This window comes from Palaemon carinicauda, chromosome 1 (assembly GCF_036898095.1).
Source record: "Palaemon carinicauda isolate YSFRI2023 chromosome 1, ASM3689809v2, whole genome shotgun sequence".
Classification (NCBI taxonomy): domain Eukaryota; kingdom Metazoa; phylum Arthropoda; class Malacostraca; order Decapoda; family Palaemonidae; genus Palaemon; species Palaemon carinicauda.
In genome coordinates this window covers 260,855,330-260,870,197 of record NC_090725.1, presented here as the reverse complement: position 1 = coordinate 260,870,197, position 14,868 = coordinate 260,855,330, and the positions used below count along the sequence as shown (strand labels likewise).

Below are 14,868 nucleotides of genomic sequence, written 5' to 3'. Positions count from 1 at the left end.
TAATCAGGCAGTTGAATAGGTGGAACTTCAAAAGTTCAAACCTGCAGTGAATATGTTATGTTGAACAGACTGACATACATCTCTAAATATTTTGTCTATGGCAGATAAATAGTAACGCTATTACTGAACTTAATATATTTCATATATGTCCTTCATTACTCCTAATATATATAGTTCATTTCCTTCTTTTCATTACTGGACTATTTCCCTACTGGACCTTTAGGTTTGTAGCATCCACATTTTCCAACAATAGCTGCATGTGTGTATATACATATATATACATATATATTTATATATGTATATATATATATATATATATATATATATATATATATATATATATATATATATATATATACACAGAGAGAGAGAGAGAGAGAGAGAGAGAGAGAGAGAGAGAGAGAGAGAGAGGTAGTCTGTGTGTGTTTGCAAACATGAAGTAAATGTACTACTTGTAAAGGATGAGGAAATGTGTATTAAAATAGCAAGGGAAAATATGACACTTCATAATCTAATGAACACCTCCTCCACAAATCGATGCAATTCAAAATTCCAATAGAAATCAATAAAGAATGAATGAACGAGTAGACGTATACATTATATATTTCTCGAACATCTCAAGACCACAAAGAGGACCCACGCGGAAGGATTACCATATCGGCATTACAAGAGACGTAAATTCGATATATAATCCCATGATTTACTGTAAGTTTTTTTTCGATAATACATTTTCTAGAGGTCAATGACCGTCCATTTTACATTGGGGTTATAACAATCGCTGTTTCATCTTAAGATATGCACTGATAATCTTCACGGAATTGTTTTTACTCACATTGTTATATATTGAAATATTTAGAATTAAAATTTCTCTGACGATATTTCAACACGGAGAATATTTGATGATACTCTTCTGTATTTTACTATTACAACATATAAATATGTTTGTGTAAGTTGACACAATATCTGTTTATAGCCAACATTTAGTTGACATGGACACTGAAAATGTTCACAGCTATATATAACTACTACACGTGTTTCTAGTCCAGATCTTCTGTACTTCCACAATGAATAAAATTGAAGAAAAACTATGACAACTATTTAATGCCAAAAGAGTCGGCCTTTTATCGTTACAAATAACATTCCAAATTTTGTTTGCTTGAACTATTCAAACAAGTAAAATTATCATACATTGTTAAACGCAGTATGAGTTATGGCTACTTAATCTAAAAAACGCATTTCAATGTTCCATCATATGTAATCCATCAAGGTAATGTATATGTATATCTACACACAAATATATTGTTTGTGTTCATGTGCGCACGTGAGAGACCTACAAATCTCTTTTTGTGTCCATACATTAATAACTACCAGCCAGAAAATCCAAGGGACATTTTTCATTCTAAGTGATCCAATCATCAGCATAGGCGCCGCCACCTACATCATTTGCATAACCGTGATCCCATACACAACTGGTGATTATCCGAGCACAATAGAGTCGCATAGATCACGTTATTCAAGGGTAGGCCGCCCACCTCGCAACACTAGCAGCTCAACCACGCCTTTTGAAGTAAGCCTATCGCATCGTACTTCATAATGAACTGTATTGGACAGGGGCTCTCAGCTACCACGAGCTATGGTTTTATGTGCTTGTGAAAAATTTATTTCAGACAATAAGTGCCCACATTACCACTTAGTTATTTTCTTTCCCTTGCAATAGATGAGATCTGCAAGTGGGACAGAACGAAAATTAACATAGGATATGAACTAGAAAAGGACTTTGTTGTAGCAAGCGGGATAACAAAAGAATAATAAAAGATTCAGAGAGAAACGAAAAAGGATTTGAAATCAAAACGATAAATATTTGGGTACTATTCTTTGGAGACAATGGCCTGACAATTGCCAAAAGTATAGAGGAAGCAAAAGAAACAAAGAATATAAATGTATCTATGGACTGTGGGCTACAAATATACAAAAGTAAGTCATATACTGATATATAAAATGAATGAAAAACCTGACGAGATAGAGGGTATGAAAGTAACAAAACATAAAATACTCGTGAATAGATAAGAGGGGAGAAGAAATGTGTTCAAGAAACAAAAGAAAAGGGAGAAAGCTGAAAACTCACAAACTTACTCCATTATAGTTAAAGACTGGTATTAAATGTTAAGAGGGATAATATTGGAAAAATGTAGCCTTACTGAGAATATCATACCGGACGGTAGTGTGAAACGTTAAAGAAAGCAAGACGAAAAGTCCACAATACAGATAGGCTAGATTAGCTATAAAAGGTTTTAGGAGCACCACCATATTCAGCAGTAGCTACACCTCGGGGAGAAATAAGAACGTCAGAAATAGAAACTAGTATAACAGGTCGAAATCTATAAGGTTCGTGAAAGGGATAGAATGGGATAAATATCCAGTTGGAATTTTCTTTTGGAAGGAATGAAAAAGAATGAAAGTAGTAGATGAATGAAAGAGACAAAGAGATTGATAAAAGATACATATATGAATGATACACCTTTTAGAAAAAAGGGACGGGTAGAGATCAAAACACATTAGAAAAGTAGATTGTAAAAGATGGAGGGAAGTGGTAAAAGAAAGTTTATAAATATATGCAAAAGAAAAAGATCTAGTAGAAGAAATGTTAATGATAATCGGCCAGATTCTGTTAAAAATCAAAATGTACAGAGCTAGGGTGAAATGTTCAAGTTTAATGATGCAAAAAAGACATCAAGGATGATGTGTAGAGTGAAAGCTTTGCGGAGCAGACTGAACCCCTATTTAATTTCTTTACTGTCCAAAATTCATCGATAAGAGAGGAAAAATAAATGAAATACATAAGCCATATGAAGAGGAAAAGAAGAAAATGTTTGGAATTCTTTATCTACGTAGAAAATAAAATAAATGTTATGCCAAATGTGAAAAAAGAGAAAAGAAAATAAAAGAAATAGAATAAGAAAACAAAGGTGACGATGAAAAGGCAAATCCGTCCACCAAACACTTAAAACAGAACCTTGCGGGAAATCTTTCACAAAACATCATATAAACTGGAAACATACAATATTTTGATGACAAACTTATTAATCATCTTTTACACCATTAAGGAACAATAAATTAACTGGATTCAAGTAACAGCAAGCATGACCTACTGAAAGACTAATAGGGTATATGTTGAACATTAAGTTTCCAGTTAAAACAGCTTCTCCTTTCTGGATATCTGCACCTCTACCATTTCAAAATTCAAAAATTTTCATCTAAACTAGGACTATAAGCACATAGAATTTAATTTCTGATTCAATCGTTTCTCTCTAACACTTTCATATCTTTAAAATGTACATGTTTGATTTATGGAAGTTTACAAAAATGTCAGCACAAAATGAATTAAGATTCCAAACCGAAATAATTAATCTATTACCCCGCGCTTTATATAATGTACATATACACCTATACACACACATATATATATGCATATATATATATATATATATACACAGTATATATATATATATATATATATACATATATGCATATATGTATATATATATATATATATATATATATATATATATATACATATATGCATATATGTATATATAGATATATGAGAGAGAGAGAGAGAGAGAGAGAGAGAGGACATATGCTCAGCCACGATCCTATATACTAACATATCAAGTGCTAGAAATTCTGTTACAATCTCATTATATTATAGGCAAGTAACGTTGACGACGCCATTAGCCTACACATCTTTTCCGAATTATTCACTAATCCCTTAAGCACTGAGCTATAACTTACAATCCAGGCATAAGAAAAACGTACCCTTTAACAACAGTAATGGCGGTAATAAAATGGACAAGGAAAATAATTTAAATTTTAACAGCAATAAATAGAATACGTTAAAAACTCATTCATAGAAAAAAAACTGAGCAAATGGAACATACTATAAAAGAACATAGTAGGGCACAACATCTAAGAGGACACGAACCTCTTAAAAACCAAAGACAGAGATCGGGATAATAATATTGCTAAAACGGGCAAGAATAGAAGAATAGCAACAAATGAGACTTGAGTGAGCGAGAGAGGTCACATACAAGATAACACAAGCAAGAGTGGGATGATGAGTTACGAATATTTACATAAGAGTACATGTATCCGCCTTTATCGAGAGAGAGAGAGAGAGAGAGAGAGAGAGAGAGAGAGAGAGAGAGAAATTGGCACAGCGACAAACAAGACAATAAACGGTTTGTTGTTTTCAAATGGAAACGTAAAAAGATCCAATGGTGGGATATTTTCCAGTTTGTTTCACAAGAAATTTGTCTCCCAAACAATGCAAGAATTGGGCATGAATTGCACTACAAAGAAAATTGTGGTTCTCTTCCCTCGTGAAATAGGTGAACAAGGTTAGATGGTTAAATCAAAAGAATATGATGAGCAGAATTAAACAATACAAACATGGTCAAAGTCGTAAACTGCTTTGTGTCAAGAATTCATTGATCAGATGATTGTGCATTATGTACAAAAACAAAAATAATAAATTAACACAATGCCATTAACAGGATTTTAAGACAAAATTCAGAGGAAGCGACCATATAACAACCAAGAAATAACTCTATTTTATACATAGAAAAAAAAAACTATTGATGCATAACAAGACTAGCCCCTTTAAAACCTTTCTATTAGTGCCTAAACCAACGTTAACATCATCCAAAAATAAGCTGATATCTATGTACTTAACCAAGTGATCAAACTAAACAACAAAAAGTGACATAATCCCAATATTGCCATGACAATCAACACTTGAAAAGGAGTTTCTAATCATTTATAACAATGTTACTCGTAATTACCTCACAGAAAGAAAAAAATATCAAATGAAATGAAATAGTGAAACAGATATGTGAACAAACATGAAGTGTTAAAAAAATTCCTTCGAAATATAGTACATCAGCATCCATTTTTTTGTAAACGAGGGAACACTTTTAACTGACCACAATGAAATGAACTTTATTCGTATTACACCGAATGGGCTGGTATTGATAATACTTTAGAAGGCTAAAATGACAATAGCCTCAGAGGTTATGTGTGATTGAACACTGACGCCGAAAGTGAACCTTGGAAAACCGTTCAAGCAAAATTTGATATTTCTTCATTCTCTGTCTCTCATTTTTTTTTTTAACATTGACCTAATTATAATGCCAGTCATTATATTGCTTCTTCCTATTTGATATCACTGAGATAAACCTATAATATCGATATATATATATATATATATATATATACAGTATACATATATAATTATACAGGTAAATTAAATCTTGATATATAAAGTACATACATAATTACACACAATATATATATTGTATATATACACATATATATAATATATATGCATACATACACATATATATATATATATATATATATATATATACACACACAGCACAAACTTTCGACTCGAGTTGGAGTACCAGAATTCATCTACTTTTCTATGAGATTGTTGGTTTTTTATATATATGTATGTTCAAGCAACAGTATAAAAAGATTAATACAAAAATCACAATTATAACAACTTAATAAGCACGAAAACCATACTGCAAATATTTCAGTAATCGATTAATTATACGTTGGGTATAAAAATAAACAATAAAACTACTAAACTTTATGACAGTATAGCCATAAATTGAAATAGCCTACATAACCATTAAAAGCATACATTGGATATTAAAAACTTTACCTAATTGCTATCTAACGAAACCTGAGACAATAAAATTTATTTGTTTGCATCGTATCAGATGAGTTATTCCTAGACTGAACAGACAGCTCAGTCATTAGGAAATTTAAAAATCGCCGTCACAAGATTTAAAACATTGAAATATTGCCAAGACATTTTACAATTAAATTGCATTGAAATGATAAAATTTAATGGCTTAAATGCATGAGCGCAAGACTACACCTCCACATTAAAGCTGACACAAAGATTGCACATCTCATGTCACTCGTAGCATAACGCAAATCATATTCGTCAAAAGTAATATACATTCCAACACGTGCAATGGTTGCAGACGAACTGGCTATTGAGGCCTAAACAAATCAGGTGGAAACAATAAAATCATTCTAAACACACGCAAAAAACATAACAAGAGCTTGAAACCCTAAAAATTACAAAATAAACGCAAAGGGAAATTTACCAAACCCTACAAAATATAGGGAAAAATATCCGTCTATATAATTCCACATGCCTCCACGCCTCCTAACCAGAAATCGAGGGTTTATGCAACTGATTCACAATGCTGTTTGATTAGGGATTTCGAGGCACCCTCTGGATACGACATCACGCTACGCTAAATATGAAAAGAGGAATTAGGCGAGAGAGAGAAGCAGGCATAGACCTCAGAGGGAAAGAGGGAGTAGGGAAAATACAAAGATCAAGAACGAGGCCCACAGACTAGTTGTCACTTTGCCAATTCTTTGTGCATTATCCCAATGAATGTTATACTATCTAATAACTTTGATACATTGCGAATGAATATCATGTAAACGAAAGAAAAAACATACGCAATTTTTTTTTCTCTAGGCAAAATTAAAATTTTCAACGAAAAGCTGGGAGTATTAAGGGGGAAAAAAAGACTGTGGCAACATTCCAAACCCAACATGTGCACCTCCCAGATGACCCACTCGTTAACAACATTTCGTTAGCCTAGGGTCCGGAGATTAAATGTGTCAACCAATATTATCATTTCCATAACAATAGGTCCCAAAATTAGGATCCCAACACATCCTGACAGAGATGAAAAAAGACCAGATAGGCAAATTCTTGACACGCAAAGTGGTGCTTTCAATGCTATTTTTCTAGCACAGTTACGGAAAAAAATTTGGTATATGATTAGAAAGCAACTCTTACAATCAATAGGAAAATGGTAGGAGGCCTATTGAATGGAATATCATTTGATCCCATTGAGAAATGCAACAAAGACACTACTTCCGCCACATCATTTTAACTGAGCACATCCCTCTAAGACCCCAAGTCCCTTTCAAGGTATTGTTGCATCTCTAAACAGGTTTTACTGCACTCGTAGGAGGACATTTTCTGAATAAAACAAATCATAATGACAAGAAAAAAAAAAATTGGCATCGTGCTTGGTTAACAAAAATCTTTGGATGAAAAATAAAGTAACCATTGCTTCATTTTGTAAGAATATATTAGCGCAAATAATAAATTAATAGTTAAAAGGGCTACTTTTACTAGTTAAGCCACAATCCTAGTTGAAAAAGCACACTATTGCCAGTCATAGGGCTCCAACAGGTAAAGCAGCCCAGTGAGGCAGGGAAATGTGGAAACAAATAAACGATAGATGTGAAGAAATCAATAGAAAAAAAAAGTTTATCAGTAACAGCGTTAAAATAGATGTGTCATTATATAAACTACGAAAAGAGACTCCCGACTCACAAATTGCGAGACTGGGACGTTTTCAATACGCTACCACAATCCAGTAAATAAAATACCCTCCGGATTGAGGAAATCCAAGTTGATCTTGAACTAGATGATGATCACGTTGACTACAGTATAAGATTATAATAGGCTTCACTAATGCAATAGTTTTAAACCAGGACGTACGTAAATCACCGTGTAAGGATTTTATGCATAGGTCATGGTCTAAATGAAACCAATAAGAAATAAAATTCTTTCTTGTGTAGAAACACAAATATTAGAATGCCACCATGCATAACATTAATTACAGGGTATCTAATAAGAATAGCAATGGGATTATATTAGATAAATCCCAAGAATAGCGAAGTATAAATGAATGACTCCAAGATCAATATGTACAACAAATAGCAATGAATAAATGTACTGAACATATTGTGTGAATATTTTTACCTAAATACAATTTCAAAACCGATTAATAACCTAACCACAACTACCATATTACATCCATTGTGCAAGCTAAGGGGTAAAAGCGGATAAGGATATCCTGGATCATCCCGCGCTGAAAATGCATATATGATGAATTTCAAATTAATAATGAAGGATTTAATTACACTAAGCAACATACCAGGACATCGCCTATGTAACTAAAGCGCAATTACAGTCAATATCCGGTTCCATTCATAACATTTACTTTATTCCAAGGGTCAAGTGAAATAGTGGTACTTAAACAATCACATGAACCAAAGAACTAAAATACACCGCATTCTGAGATGAGATGAGATGAGATGAGAGAGAGAGAGAGAGAGAGAGAGAGAGAGATGCGTAATGCTGTCTTGCCTTGCCCTAGGCATTAACCAACAGATTCTGACAGCCAATGATTCACATCTGAGCGATATCCTGTAACTCATTATACCGTTTCCTGCAACAGGTGGGTTCCAGGTACATATGACCCCAAGGTGTTACTCCATGTCGCATTTAGTGGAGTCTTTAAATAACGGAAGCACAAAGGTACGGCAGCGAACAATCCAAAGCATGTAAACGTCTACACAGGGAATTTGATCCTTCTTTTACTTTGTTAGAAAATGAATATAAAACTTTCAAAAGTCGTCTGCCAATTAACCTCAGGCATAATGTTCATATAAAACTAAATAACTCAACAAACCGTGTTCGATACTACAAAGAACACTATAAACAAGACCTAAAAAGAATAACTACAGGAAAGTGATTTAGGTTTCTTGACAATAAAACTGGTTCATGTTTGAAACATTTAATATTGATATCAAAAGATTTCTTGAGTAAAAGAATAAAGCCTAAAGAATGAGGAACAGATAAAAAGGTTGCTATCAGCAAAGCAGTCATGCATTCAAAATTGAGAGCTCCGATGAAACCCAACTTCATTAGTGGACATCTGACACGTGCAACCCAAAGAGTTTGAAATTCGTTTATCCTACTGTTTCTCTTTCAAAAATATAGAAATTTGGAATTTCAACTGAATGTGCTTGCTTGTATATTAATGATGCTATCTCTAGTATCATTTATCTAAACCTAAAAAGTCCACTACAGTATGTAACTCGCAATTTGAGTTATAATGCATTATTGCATCTTTCTTAATATCTAAAAAATAATTTTGCAATTCCTCACCCCAACCACTGAAAATTTCAGGATCATATTATCGCTTGCAAAATAACGGCGAGATTGAAGGAAAAATTGTACAAGCGTTTATGCAGGTAACACCATAACTAGTAGCAGACAAGACTAAAAATTAAATCAAATCTTCAATCTACTGGAGCTGCAGCTGTATCAAATATTTTGGAGAGAGGGAGAGAGCAGTCTCAGCCTTCATCATTGCACAATAAGACTTGAACCAAGTTTCAAAACAGCAGGTACATAAAAGCATTCCAAGTATCAGAAAGTATCCTTGCTAACAACAAGCCACGCATGTGTTGAATACAATACTGAAAAACCTTATCCAGTGCCAAGTAACTTCATTGTCACATTCCACCCACATGAACAGAGACACACAAGTCAGAAACAGAAAATAATCTTTATAATGGGTTGGCCGATCCAGGAAACGAAGTCCTGATCATCCAACCATAAGACAAGCACGGTCGGAAGAAGCTGATGTTTACACGACCTTGAGAACATCTAACTAAGTCTTCTGGTAGCGAAGGAAAACACAATCTCTACCGTAACTAGAAATTCTATGGAAACTACATATCTTGCAGCACTCTTTAACGTCCATCCATTAATCAGACATAAATACACTGCCGAATTTACCTACTCCTATATTTAACCCAACTGTTTATTAATAATAATAATAATAATAATAATAATAATAACAATAATATCACACTTTTCAAAACCATCAGACCTAAATATCTACAACTTCGATAGAACAAAATAAGGCATAGACTACTAAGTAATTTTGTTAAAACATATATAAAACTACGTACAGACTACCTACATCATGCAAAGAACGAGAAATCAACAGGCTGTAATGCGTTGAGTCAGTCCAAGCCTTCATCTATCGACCCCAATCAACGTGGGCGACAACAGATGCAATGGATATTGATTTACAGTATCAATTACTCTGATTTGTGTCTTGTATTTCAAACATATCCGCCCCGGCCCGTGATGGATATAAATTTGAAGGTACTAATGTGCCATAACCATATGAATAACTACAATAATAATGATAACATCATCATCGTTATCTCCCTGATATAAAAATAATGAAAAATTAATTAGCATGATTATTGCTATTGATATTATCATTCACAATTCTTTTAAAACCAGCTAAATACTGTAATGACAAAATGTGAATATGAAAACTGCCATTAGATACAGTAAGTAAAGAAATGCAAGTGAAAATAACCAAAAATGAAACATACATACATACATACATACACAATTACATTTATAGTATGAAAAGTCACCATGATTTTACCAAGACAATATATTTTGTACTAGGTAGCCATTAGACTGCGAGTCGAAAACAAGACAGAAAATGACATATGGCTAGTAGTAACCCTATCCCTAAACTTATTGCTGAGAACAGAATGACAAATATTTGGAGCCACTCCCCATCAAAGGAAGAGTATGATTATATATATATATATATATATATATATATATATATATATATATATATATATATATATATATATATATATATATATACATATATATATATATATATATATATATATATATATATATATATATATACTGTACATATATATACATACATGCATACATATACAAAAACCAAAATATTGCAGAACAGGATAGCCCTTACTAGGAGAAAATAAAGAAATGAGAAGACAAATACACTACTGACCACATACAATTAATTCGCATATCACTATAATAAAAAAAATGAAATATTTCCAATATACATAATAAACTTGATTTAAGAAATAAAATATTAAAGAAAAGATAAGTCATTTTGTGTTCCCTCGCGTTAGTTAACTTAAACTGAAGACTGCGTGGAAAGTCACTTCACAGAGTACAGCTTAGTCCAAGTTTGACAATACTTGGAATTATCATATGCAACGCATTAGGGTAAAATGAAACATGATTGTCTCCCATATGCTTTCTTTGTTTTAGGAATTGGGAATAATGCACGAAATGAAAACATAAATGATAGTAGTAGGTTGATCTGGGCAGCAGCCACCCGTTGAGATTCTTCCTCTTGGTAAGGGTAGATAATTCTTTAGCTATGGTAAGCAGCTCTCTTAGAAGGGCACTCCAAAATCAAACCATTGTTCTCTAGTCTTGGGTAGTGCCATAGCCTCTGTACCATGGTCTTCCACTGTCTTGGGTAGAGTTCTCTTGCTTCAGGATACACTCAGGCACACTATTCTATCTTATTTCTCTTCCTCTTTTTTACGTTTTTTATAGTTTATATGTGAAAGAATTATATCTTAAAATATATTTCAATTGCTCATTAGTTTCCTTATAGTTTATTTAATTTCTAATTTCCTTTCCTCATTGGGCTGTTTCCCTGTTGGAGCCCTTAGGCTTATAGCATCCTGGTTTCCAACAAGGGCTGTAGCTTAGCAAGTAGTAGTAGTAGTAGTAATAATAATAATAATAATCCTGTTATCGTCATTACATCAAAATTCTCAGTAGTTTTAGAAATGACAATTCAAAACCATCTAAAATAAATTGAATAAATTTATCAGGACTTAAAAACTACAATAAAAATGTGACCTCAAATCACGTTTAAGTGGGCAAAATGGATCACGAGGGTTAAAATAAGGAAAAGGGGACATGAGAATTTCTCTTCCCTTAAAGCAGCTGAGAAGGATTATGAATGTTTTTAGGAGAAGCTCATTCAATCTGCGACTGGAGCTCATTAGCTTTGGCTAATTGCTTCTCCGTGACTGACGCGAGGTAGGTATGATACAAGTTAAGAAGCCATATTAAATAACTTATACAGAGAGAGAGAGAGAGAGAGAGAGAGAGAGAGAGAGAGAGAGAGAGAGAGAGAGAGAGAGAGATCAATTTACAAAACTAACTTTTTGTTTCATTGAGTCAGCAGCACCACGTTAGATCCCTCTCTCTAGTTACGGCTCATTTTTCCTTTAACGACACAGAATAGTCTGGACTATTCTTTCCATATTTTCCAATGCCCTTATATACTTGACAACACTGAGATAACCAAACAATTCTTCTTCATTCAAGGGATTAACTACTGCACTGTAATTGTTTAATGGCTACTTTCCTCTTGGTAAGGGTAGAGGAGACTCTCTATGGTAAAGAGTTCTTCAAGAACATTCCAAAATCAAACTATTGTTCTCTAGTCTTAGGTAGTGCCATAGCCTCTATTCCATGGTCTTCCTCAGTGGTGGGTTAGAGTTTTCTTGCTTCGGGTACACCCAAGCACTCTATTCTAGCTTATTTCCCGTTATGAAGTTTTTAAAGTCTAAGTAGGAAAGACTTATTTCAATGTTGTTACTGTTCTTAAAATATCTCATTCTAATTGTTCATTACTTGTCTTGTAGTTTTTTTTTTCCTATTTCCTTTCCTCACTGGACTATTTTCCCCGTTGGAGCCCTTGGACTTATATCACCCTGCTTTTCTAAGATGGTAGCTTAGCTAATAATAATAATGATGGTGATAATAATAATAATAATATAGCTCTTAAAACTATTCAAACGTCTTCAACTACAGTACAAATATACTGAAATTGCATTAGAAAAAAATCAGTCAATTTGTTGGTGGGAACAAATGTTTGAGATGTATTGCCATGCCAATGTAAAACTCAGGAACCTATGTTTACCAATCACGTATCCGCTTAAAACAGCGGTCTATTTTGTAGATCTTAAGAATACTTGATGAACTCTGAGATGTGTTTTGAGGTGCACTGCTGTGGCATTGTAAAGACATATGAACTTTCGTTTTCCCATCATGGATCCACTTAATCAAGTATTCTATTGCGAAATCATTTTTTCCAAGACTGTCAATTGTTCAAGACAGATAAACAACAACAATAATAATACACATAAGCATTGACAACACTGTTTTACACCAAACCACCGATAGAAACTCAATAAAGGTCATTGGTAATCATTATAACAACAACCTGCTTGAGATTTAATTGTTGTAATTATGAATAATTTACATCCATTAAACCAGAAAACAATTGACCCATAAAAATTCTTTTGGACAATCTGTCTGTGTAAGGACGAAAAGTCACCGTAGGCCAAGACCGAAATGATGATGATGTTAACAGATCCTAGTAGACATTGGTCAGACTGTCAGAGATTCCAGTAGGCCTAGTGTCATATTGCAAACGTGATGGGCAACATGTTTTTCTGAACAATAAAAATCGCCATAAAAACCAAAATCGGTAACGAACACGTGTCTCAGGCCTGGCCGATTTTTATTAGACGTGATCACACTGATTCTATGTTGACAGCTTCGGCTTGGAAAGGTAATAAAAACAACTAATTAAACTAGAACGGGTGTTCGTAATACCGAAGCCAAAAAAAAAAAAAAATTAGGCCTATCACATAACTTGACAGTAGGTTAAGAAACCACAACCGTTAAGACGTCGGCAGTAAAATAAAATCTTCAGGATTAAGTATATATAACGTCACGTGTATAGTTATGTAGCTTACACTAATACCAACGAATATAACAATCAATAAACACATTAAGCTCTGAAAGTGTATTGCAATTAAACAAGGATAGATTAAACATGAACAAAAAGCATCTGAACACCATGACATTTGTAAGTCACTGTGATGCAATTTACCTCTGAAAAACATTTGATGTTTATGATTTGTCACGAAAGTTGGCCTAGGCCTATGGGTCTAAAAGCAAGTCGACTTCGGCTAAACTTTAAAAGCTATCACAGACATGGTTACCAATGCTTTAGTACTTACAAGAGAGTTTTACAATAAAGTATGAAAAAAAACATCCAAGCCATCTAAATGACTTCAAACTCCTGAGGGAAAAAAATCGCGCCAAACCATTCCGAGAAAAAACAAACTTTCACTAAGAAACCTGAAATGACACTTTGATCAAACACTGACCTGAGTCTTCTTCGGGCACAGGGGGGAGGAAGAAGTCATCGTCATCGTAACTTCTGTAGTATTTACTAAATGACGATGATGATGAAGAAGCAGAAGAGGAAGATGGAGGAAAAGCTTCTTCCTCATCCGTCATCTTGGCTCAGCTACCATGTGACAATTCCGACCAAAGTTGATCCTGCGGACACTTTCATGTAAAACTAAATTCCCTTCGGATAATTCCTCACATGATGGTTGCCCTGTACTTGCAAGGAGCTAAATTCACTTATCGGTGTACACAGATTATCAAAGCACTAAAAACCTCCATTTTGGTCAAGCGACAAAGCATTTTCCTGTGGCCAGTAGTGAAGTAGTTGCGGAGGAGCGAAAGTCTATAATCCTACTCCGACACTGTTCAGCCGAATACTGGCTGGATAGGGAAGGGATTGGGGTGAATGGGGACTTGGGGACTCCCTCTCTTGATGACCCCAGAGGGGGGAGGATCACAGTGAGAAGAGGATTCTTGGGAGGGAGGGTTGATGTTTGGGGTCTTTTCTAGGAGGCGGCAGGGACTGAAGGGTCGGTTTAGTGGGAGATAGGGGATGGGAAGGGGAGGATGGAAGCATCAGAGGAGGGGACTGGGAGGGTGGAGGCATCACCGTCGTTCCTTTCGTAGTCAGGACTGCTGAACATTGCTGAGAAATTCAGGCCGCAAATGTTATTTCAATTTACTGATATTTGGTCGCTAACTGTTTGTCAAAAGTCACGAATAAATTACAAAACCGAAACATTTGATAAAATTATGACAAACGGGTATTATACACTTCTGAAGTAAAGCTAAACACTAGAAAAAGATAATTTACGAAAACTCACAACGGCAGCAGGTATGGTAAAATGAGCGTGCTCCATGTTCCCAAGCTTTTT

The 14,868-nt window shown here is 34.2% G+C and overlaps 1 protein-coding gene across 1 annotated transcript in view; it reads right to left on the bottom strand.

The window, feature by feature from the left end:
- Positions 1–14,358, bottom strand: part of LOC137655644 (uncharacterized) — a 582,773-nt gene extending 568,415 nt beyond the window's left edge. Inside the window, exon 1 of the mRNA XM_068389594.1 lies at positions 13,969–14,358. Coding sequence (XP_068245695.1) covers positions 13,969–14,101 — 133 coding nt within the window. The 5' untranslated portion in view covers positions 14,102–14,358. The remainder of the gene's footprint in view (positions 1–13,968) is intronic.
- Positions 14,359–14,868: the final 510 nt, after the last annotated feature.